General features: G+C 34.4%; 2 protein-coding genes across 5 annotated transcripts in view; one reads left to right on the top strand and one right to left on the bottom strand.

Moving 5' to 3' along the window:
• Positions 1–6,095, bottom strand: part of LOC111609336 — a 34,970-nt gene extending 28,875 nt beyond the window's left edge. The window contains exons 1-4 of one of the 4 annotated variants that reach the window (XM_023337302.1): positions 6,024–6,092; positions 4,623–4,661; positions 4,382–4,429; positions 2,333–2,431 (exon numbers count right to left, since the gene is read on the bottom strand). In XM_023337302.1, coding sequence (XP_023193070.1) covers positions 2,333–2,431; positions 4,382–4,429; positions 4,623–4,661; positions 6,024–6,061 — 224 coding nt within the window. In that variant the 5' untranslated portion in view covers positions 6,062–6,092. Of the gene's footprint in view, positions 1–2,332; positions 2,432–4,381; positions 4,430–4,622; positions 4,662–6,023 lie in introns of all 4 variants that reach the window. The other 3 variants (XM_023337303.1, XM_023337304.1, XM_023337305.1) reach the window with 3 other exon arrangements.
• A 115-nt stretch (positions 6,096–6,210) lies between these two features.
• Positions 6,211–9,886, top strand: LOC102221966 (heat shock 70 kDa protein 12A-like). Its single transcript, XM_005815419.2, has 4 exons — positions 6,211–6,526; positions 6,612–6,836; positions 6,930–7,095; positions 7,419–9,886. The coding sequence occupies exons 1-4, from the start codon at positions 6,245–6,247 to the stop codon at positions 8,447–8,449; spliced, it is 1,704 nt and encodes a 567-aa protein (XP_005815476.2). The 5' UTR covers positions 6,211–6,244; the 3' UTR covers positions 8,450–9,886.
• Positions 9,887–9,999: the final 113 nt, after the last annotated feature.

Below are 9,999 nucleotides of genomic sequence, written 5' to 3'. Positions count from 1 at the left end.
CTGACAGAAACATTGTTGGATGACAATACTGTCAGTTGTACGACTTGAATCAGCACCACAGAATTACAATTTTTAAAGTGAGAATAGAAAACATAAAAAAGAGGAAAGTGTGGCTTCTATATTTAAGAATGTCATAAATTGTAGCAAAATTGTTTTGGGTCATTTCACCTTTTTTGAATATCTGGGTATTGAGGCAAAAGGCCATAGACAAACTTTGACATTAACTTTATGCAAAAGTCCAAATTTGCAGAAAATTTCTTTACTGACTTTAATTAACTTCTATCTCTCATATGCATTGACTATGATTGTTTAATAATTGTCGATGATTTCAACATTCATATTGACAACCCCAAGACAGAGGAGCAAAAGAGCTGTGTGATATTTAACATATTACCCAAAGAACCCACAATCAAGGTCACACACTGGACCTGGTTATTAATAAGGGTGTGAATATGTCCAATATTTCTATAACTGATGTCGCCCTGTCGGATCACTTTATTGGTATCTTTGAAAGTACAATCAACATTGGCTCACTTAGCCAAACGGCTACTATCACAAAGTGATTTTTTTAACAGACAACACAATAGAAGCATTTAATCAAATCTACTCTTTCTGCTTGCCTAAGGGTGAGGAGTTGTTTCTACTCTTCAGATGAATAGAAATAATTCATCTACATCATTAATAATATACTGAGGTAGATGAGTTGGTAGATATTCTTCATTCTAAAATTTCAGATATTATTGAAACCATTGCCCCCATTAAAGTGAAGGCTGTGTCTGGTAGGATCAAGTCTCCATGGAGAGACGTAATCTCTCCATGGAGCCGTATGGAGTGATCCATACGGCTCCATATGGATCTCAACATAAAGTTCAACATAAAGTTGAGCTCTACGGCTCAACTCTGCTGTAGAGCCAAACATAAATGGTGTAAAACTCAACTTTATGTTTATTTTGATATCTACAATGAAAGACTACATAACTATCACTCAACACTTTAACAAGCAAGGGAAACAGTCTTTGAAGATGTCAAAAGCAAAAATATTATCAAAGCTCAAGTTTTATTTGCAACAGTTGACAGGTTCACAAACCCTCCAGTGACGTTACAGCTTGAACTGCAATCAAACACGGCCTGCAACAAATTGCTAGCTTTTTTGAAGAGAAAATTTTAAAAATCAGTAGTTTAATCTGTACACCTACACTAAATCCAGTACCAATGCTATACCCAAAGATAACAAATGCAGGCAAAATGACCCAATTTCACCTAATCAATTATAAAACCCTAGAAGAAATTATAAGTCAATTAAGCTCAGGTTCCTGCTGTCTGGATGTTTTACCCACATATTTCTTTAAAAAAAGTCTTGCCTGTTATTGCTACTGATCTGATCCAAATAGTAAAATCATCGCTCTCATTAGGTGTTTTCCCTTAGGCTTTAAAAGCAGCAGTTATCAAATCACTGATAAAAAAGAACAATTTGGACAAGTCACTACTGCAGAACTATAGGTATGTGTATTGATGTAAAAGGCCATAAATAATATATAATATAATATCTGGTTCTTTGGATGCAGAGCAGACCAGAACCAGAAGACCTGAGAGGTCTGGAAGGTTGATATAACAACAGCAGATCTTTAATGTATTGTGATGATTAGCCATTCAGTGATTTATAAACTAGCAACAGTATTTAAAAAGTCTATTCTTTGAGCTACGGGGAGCTCATAGAAGCACCCCAGTGACATTAGAACTGGTGTGATGTGCTCCATCTTCTTGGTTTAAGTGAGAACGCCAGCAGCAGCATTCTGGATCAGCTGCAGTTGTCTGATTTTTTTAGGCAGACTTGTGAAGACACTGTTGCAGTAATCAATACGACTAAAGGTAAATCCCTCAGGTGTCTGTCCCATTACTCTAAGGAAACAAGAGGGGAGGAGTAACTGGAAGGACCAGAGTGAATCATTTTGTCATCCAGTCTCTTTGCTAGAAAGTGAGTAAGATGCTTCGTAGACAAACAGGATTGTCATTCATATTTTATTATCAAGACCATTTTAATTTATCATACAATTGAAGGATTTATTGCTCATTGCAACAGACCTGCTAAGCACACAGCCAAAATGGTTACAAAGTGCCTTAAGGACAACAAAGCAATGATGTAGCCATCACAAAGTCCTGAAGTTATGAGCAGATCTAAAAAGGCGCTAGAGTGAGGCAGCCTACAAACCTTCCTGAGTTCCACCAACTACAAAATTTATTCTAAACTGCTTGTGTGAATTTGTTGTTGTACATGACATTGTGCCCCCTCAAAAATATTTACTCTTTGTCAAAAGTGTTAAATATTTGATACCTGTTATTTTGGTGTCCAGAAAATTTCCTGGGACAGATCCCACAAAGAATACACACCAAACGTTGCTGACAGGGACTGTGTTGAGGAGATTCTGCTGAGCTAAATACAGTGGAGAAAAAGAAGAAATGGCCCAATATAGGTTAATTCTATTTTTTTTTTTGTCAGTTATCTTATGTCTATGTACTTCTTTCAACCTAGTTTTAAATGCATTACACAAAGTACGGCATTTAAGCTCTAACAGTTTCAACAGATGAATTCCGAATATATTAATATCAATAATTAATACTTCCCATGTTGCTTAGTGTGAAGATAAAGCAAGCAGTTTGTCTTGATGTGATTTTTTCCTCTCATTGTAACCAATTTTTAAATGTATAGTTCATTCAACTTTTTATTTATTTGTAACCCATATTGCTTTCTAATACTGACTAATTGAATCACAGCCAGATTATTGCCAAAATAGAATCTATTTCTATTTTTACTATAATTAAAAAAGTTAGTTGCTTTTAATTATACTTTAATCAAATATATACTGCTTAGCAATACCATAGTAAGAAAAAATTAAGCAGTTCTAGATAAATGGGCAGTAGTACGTGTTTTCCAGGCACATAATGCTATTCTATGGCGTAATCAAAGAACAATGCAACAGACCTGCTAAAAGGGCTGTTTTTTAGCAGACCTTTAGGTCAGGTCTGTTATAAAACTTTATAACACTTGAAGTTTTATAACACTTCAAGTGTTATACAAAAGCTATATAAATCAAATATGACTAAAAATAATCTTTATTTCCTGATTTAACAACGGAATTGGGCCTCCGTCTCTTTAAAGACTCCTGTTCTAACTGAAACTCCACTTTCAGGAAGTCATCACAATATGGTTAGTCTATTAACCCTATATTTAACCAGGTAAAACCCCACTGATATTTAGATCTCATTTTCAAGAGGGACCTGGGCAGGATTCTGCAACACACAACAATGCAATGTTGTGCGTTGCTCTTTGAGGCAGAAGCTCTGAAGCTTGGAAACTGAAGCTCTGAAAAGGAACTGTGCCTAACAGGTCGTTCTAGGTCCACCCAGGTGTTTTGAACAGATGAATGGTTGCCACATGAGATTAAAAGATTTCTCAAACATACATAAAAAAAAAAATCAAGGCAACACTACACGTATGTTTTTAATGAGGGAATAACATTATAACATGATGTATAGCTCAAGAAAGATTTATAGGAAACCTATTGCTGAAATTAACAAGTGATTGTGTTAATTTCCTCTTTTTGCCCCTCAAAATGAACTACATAACTTAAATAGTTTGATTTAGTCACCATCTACCGTGTAAAAAGACTGGGTTTACAGCACAAGTTTACTTCTGCACCACTGTTCGAAACATTTACTTATGTTTACTCTTGTGTGGCCATTTGTAAAGCAGTGGGTTTTTACTAATTATTATTTTGAAATCATAAATGATTTCAAAATAATTCAGAATAACAAAAAATAATCTGCATCATATCTTCATGTTTTTATTAAATTAAGGTAGAAAAGTAGCCAGTGTGATTTCACCATCACTGATGTGTGAACAGCAATGATAAGAGGGTGACAGCCAAAAGATACTATTTTACTAATCACACCCTTTATTGTAGTTAAACAGAGAAATGTCTAAAAACACCTTATTTATGACTATAGCTTGTTACAAATAACTTTTAAAAAAATATAATTTTCAAAAGAAAGACATTGTTGCAAGCTTTTCCAGATCTGATGACTGAAAGTACCCACTGACATTACTGTGTGGCAAAATTGAACATGTGCACCTGACATTTAAGGTGTGTAAGAACAGAGTGCAAGGTGACGAAACACCACCACATTCTACAAAAATTATTTTGGCACAGATTATTCCTTCTGCTATTGAGTAGCTCAGTCGTAGAAATGCCATCAAAATATGTCTGATGTTAAAAACTCCTAAGGGGACTTTACTTTTTCTTTTACAGAAAATAAACATATTTTTACTCAAAATATTCACAACCCTAGCCTTCACTTATAGATCATTAAAAAAATGTGTTACCTGTTCTTGAGTAATTTTAGTATTTCACCCTCCTTATCCAATGTAGATCTGTGAATTAAAAATGCCATGCCTGAATATTAAAAGCAGTTTTTGGATACCTTGGACCTATTCTGAATACATAAACATACTTTTTACACTGCATCATATTAGTAACATGTGTTTTATGTACATATTTTGCATTCATCTTCAATTAATAAGAAAATATTCACACCTTCGAAAAAATTAAAAGGCAATTGCTTACTTTATCTCTTTATGGTTTTCCTGTAAGATATCTCCAAAGCTTAAAAAAAATCAGAATGAAGATCGTTAAAATAATTTATATGAGCTCGCTGGTTGTTAAAACTTGTGAAGAAAATACAGGAACTCTTTGGAGGCATTATTTTTGTTTGTTTCATCATATCCTGAGGGTTTACGGACAGACAACTGTCATTTTTTAGTGCAGTAAACCCCAAAAAATAACAATCTGGACAAGTCACTACTGCAACTTGTGATAAAATACATCCTGAACCTGCAGATGAAAAACAGATTTCATTGTAATTATCGAAAAAATTTAGATATTTGAATGGTAGCTGCAAGGTGGAGCGCTCAACACTGTTCCTGTGTAGCAAGAAGGTCCTGACTTTGAATCCCACCCTGGGGTCATTCTACATGGAGTTTACATGTTCTTCTCATTCATGTGTGGGTTCCCTCCAGGTATTCCTGCTTTTTTCCACAGTCCAAAAGTGTGACGTAACATAGGATTGATGGACCTGTGTGTCTGAATTGCCCTGTTTTAGACTGGCCATGGTAGGGCAATGGCAGCTTCATTTGGGTTCCTTCTCCTTCTCCCAACATTTTTACCTCAAAAGAAAACTTACATTTACTATGGAAGACAATTTTATGTAAAGTACCTTTGAAGGAGTTTTTGTGGTGGTTATTTTTATTCTCATAAATAAAGCTTTACATAATTACTGAATCTCCCGCTAAACAAAATATATCCTCAGAAACACAACTTTTTTGTTGAGGATCAACAAAAAAGTTGATCCCCCCAGATTAAGTAAGTTGAAGCCTGCTCAACCTAGTCAGCACTTAAATAGTCCTTAAATCTACTTCAAAAAACAACTGCACTTATTTTAAAATGATAGACAGCTTATTAATTTTATTATGTCCTTGTATCCTTTCCTGAAACATTAGTCTTTAAGTCTAGTCTTTTCTGAGAAAAAGTTGCATCTCTGTACAGCATCTATTTCTTGTCAAGTATTAATAAATATGTTGCTTGTTTCGGAACAAATATAAATTCTTGATTTGGCAAATTCTTTTGACAAGGCAGTTACTTGAAAGACATTGGACATACGAAAAATTATTACAGCATCATTTGACAGATTTCGAATGAAAGAAATGGTATTTCAACCAGAATTTTGATTGATGTCAAACATTCTGTGTCTCTTATTGTTTTTGAAGCAAAGGCTACCGTGCGTTCACATTTCTGTTTCAGCTCATGCCTTACCAAGGGGAAAAAGCTTACATAAACTATTTTTTTTCTGGTAAAGTAAAATAATAAAAAAGAAACATTTCTAAAAAGTGTTTAAATTAAAATAAACCTTATTTTAATTAAATTTTTGCTTTTTAATTTGATATTAATTAATGTATCTAATCCCTTTACCCGATGCCTTGGCTTCGATCTTGTGCCTTGCCGCTCATTCTTGCCTTCTCGTGAGTCCTTCTTGTGAGTGAATGTGTCTAGTTAGGCTCATACTCTGTCTAATGTACTTTCTCTGAGGAGGATGGACTTTTAGTTGGCCCTCCCTCTGCACAATATATTAACTCCACTCTGTCTGCTTCTCTTTATTTTCCTCTTCACCACCTATTGGATCTGGTCTTACAATGGAAGACTCTTTCATCATCGCTATAGACTTTGGGACTGCATACAGTGGATATGCCTTCAGTATAACATCCAGTGAGGAAGAAATTGTTCCCCGTGTGAAGGAATGGGGTGAAGAGGTTGGTCTTGAAACACCAAAGACTCCTACCTGCATCCTGTTTGATGAAAATAAAACATTTCACAGCTTTGGTTATAAAGCTAAAAATGATTATCTTTCAATGGAACGAAAGAAAGCCATTAAAATGTTCTTCTTTGACTGTTTCAAGATGTCCCTATACAACAAAGTGAGTATAGCTTAAATTTTATTTTTTGAATATTACAGTAAGGTGAGTGCTGGTGTCTAATGAATATGATATCAATATTCTACAGATGCTTTCCAGGGATCTGATGATTAAAGCAGCCAATGGGAAAGAAATGACAGCCATGACAGTTTTTACAGAAGGCTTGAGATTCCTGAAAGATGATGCTCTAACAACCATTAATGAAAGTGCGACAGGAATTACATTCGAAGCCTCTGACTTCACCTGGGTCCTAACGGTTCCTGCCATCTGGGACCCTTCAGCTAAACAGTTCATGAAAGAAGCAGCAACCCAGGTTAATCATTAACAAAGGATCCACGTTCCTTTTGCCAGTTGTTGTCATTCCTCTTATTGTTAAGTAAATATTAGTTATTTTCACCTATTTAAGGCAGGTATTGTGACCCCACAAAACGAATTGGTCATTGCACTTGAACCTGAAGCAGCATCAATTTGGTGTAAGAAGCTTCCGCCTAAAGGTTTCATTGCTGAAAACCGGGGAGAAGACAAACTGGATCAGTCTCCAGGAACTCAGTACATTGTAGTTGACTGTGGAGGTAATGTGTGAATTTTTCATTTTTCTGTTTCTTTAGAACTATTTCTACAAACTAAATTTGGTTAAGATAGTTTCAAACAGATTTTTTAAAATTAAATATACTTTATAGTTTTTTTTAAATAGCAGCTAAAACTCTGTTTTATGAATTTTAATTAATGCCTTGCTTACAGCAAAATTATCCTTCCATTTATTGTTTAACCAATTTAGAAAAAAAGATTAAATGAGAAGATAATTTTCACTTTAAAAAATTGTTTTTGCCAATAACTTTTTTCTAGGTGCTGGTTTTGTTAACTTGATTCACATCAGATCTTCTATTTCTTACAGGGGGGACCATTGACATCACTGTACATGAAGTCATCTCTGGAAGAAATCTGAAAGAGCTACACAAGGCCTCTGGAAATGATTTGGGAGGACAAACAGTGGACAAACAATTTAAAAAGTTTCTCAAAGAAATATTCTGCAATGGAGTCTGGGATGAATATGAAAAAAGTTACCCCAATGAAATTCAAAAAATAATGTATGAATTTGCAATTGCCAAGAAAAGGGATGATGATATAGACATCACCTGCCCTCTAAACCTGGCAACTCTGGCTAAAAAAACACACAAAAAGATTGAAAAGTTCTTTAAAAATGTAGAAGGAGCTTCCTGGAATGATGGGTCAATCAAAATCTTTAAACAAAAACTCAGATCGTTCTTTGCACAGAGCCTGCAAGGCATCACTTTGAGTCTCAGAGAAATCTTACAGAAATGTTTCAACATTCAGTACATTCTGTTAGTGGGAGGATATGCTGACAGCAAAATCCTCCGGAGACACATAACTGATGAGTTTATTGATCAATGTAAAGTTCTATGTCCATTTAGGCCACAAGAGGCTATTGTGAAAGGAGCTGTGGACTTTGGAAGAAACCAGGGGGTGGTAGCATTTAGAAAAAGTGCCTTCACTTATGGGATTTCTGTTTATGAGAGGTTTGATGCCTCAAAACACAAGCCAGAGAAGAAATATAAAAACAAACATGGTGAGTGGTGTAAGAATATTTTCATGAAAATGCTACAAATTGATGAAGATGTTGGTTGGAACCAAGTCAAAAACTTTAACTTGTATCCAGTTGACTCTGATCAAACTAGTCTTAGCTACAAGTTTTATCGCACAAAACATGAAAATCCACAATATGTGGATGAGGAGGAAGTAGAAAAAATTGGCAGTTTTGTGGTTGACTCACCAAATACTGCACTTGGCCTGAATCGGAAAACTGAAGTGAATATTGAATTTGGGTTCACTGAAATGAAAGCAACAGCCACCGACATTGATTCAGGTTCAACAGAATCAATCAAACTTGACTTTCTGACAAACTGAATTGTCTCAACAAATCTGTTAGGGTTTATGTGCATTTGTCTACTTCCGATCCTTTCAATGCGAACTAATTAGCAGATAAAAGTTTCTGTTTAGTGAATATTTGTAATATACTATTGAAAAGTTCGCTGGAATTTGGTTTATGTGAGAACTGATTATTTTACAAATAAAAAGTACTAGAGTCGGCTTTTCAATCAAATGTACATATGTAAAATACAAGGAGGAGTCTAAAAGTAAATGACTACACTGGACAAGGTTTAAGGAGATTAACTAGTCAATCAGTATCAGTTATATACACAGAAAAAGCAGATTACTGACAACTTTTAAAACATTTTCATCTCATCTGATGAGCTCACAGTTAACTTGAATGCTTCAAGCATGTATGTTCTTGTACCACTCAATGTTTAGGTTTCAGCAGATGAATCAGTTGGAAGTTAATACAATGATTGAAAAATTATCAAAGACACATTCAAAAGATATTTTGAGTAGATATTTCCTTTATAAAAAAACAACATATAAATGTACTTTTAATTCCTTTATTCATGTTATTAATTTAACTATTACAACAGGGTACTTCTGCAGAGGGTAGAAATGAGCTAGCATCTTGCCAATCTTAAAATTTGGGACAATTCCTCAGGAATGTAATTACTGGACAAAGTATTTTACATAAAAATGTTTGAAAAGTAATGCCTCACATTAAAGATTGACAAAACTGTCTTTATTTCACTTAAAGAACAATTTAAATTTAACATGCTTGTCAAGATTAAGCGGAGAGGTATAAAAGCAAACTTGTATATGTTTAGACTGATTTGAGATTGTTTACCATTTCATGCTATAAATTTTTTTATGCACTCTGTATTTTTTTTAGATAGAAATTTCCATTTAATATCTTTGTCACAAGCAGCCAACAACTATTAAGCAAATGCAGTTAATTTACAATTAAGCAATTGAGATGTTGAATAAAAATCATGCTATCAAATCACTGTCATGTGTCAAAAAGCTGAATTTGATGAATTTTGAAAATTTTATGAAATTTTTAATTTTATTTTTTCAAACGTCTACATCAGAGCTACCATTAAGCAATTTTTTATCAATATCCCTTATCCATCACACCTGAATCCATTACCTGAATTCCATTGCAACCAGTTATTCAGCTCTGCAGTCATCTGGTAACATGCTATTCATTTGATTCCAATGTGTTGAAGAAGGGTTGCACCTAAAAGTTCCAGTGTGGTAGTTCTCAAGAACTGGTCTTAGGCACCCTTTGTCTACATTGTAAGGTTCCTGCTGTGTTTAGTGACCTTTTGGAATAAAGGTCAGTAATTCCTGGAGGGAATTATAACTTTCATTTATGTAAAACTTGTCTGAGTCAAACAGTTTTGTCCTTATCAGAAATTAACATGTACAATTTTATTCCTGCAAAATAAAAACTGAATTCCAGCTGGCACCAGTCTGAGTTAAAGCTGAAACAGTTTCTTGAGAGTGAACAGAATCGTGGTCATGTATGACTGCCAAAATTCTCTTCTAGACTTACACTTTCAATAGAGTAAGTC

Source organism: Xiphophorus maculatus, chromosome 7, assembly GCF_002775205.1.
Source record: "Xiphophorus maculatus strain JP 163 A chromosome 7, X_maculatus-5.0-male, whole genome shotgun sequence".
NCBI classification, from domain to species: Eukaryota; Metazoa; Chordata; class Actinopteri; order Cyprinodontiformes; family Poeciliidae; genus Xiphophorus; species Xiphophorus maculatus.
This window is presented reverse-complemented; position numbering and strand designations above follow the sequence as displayed.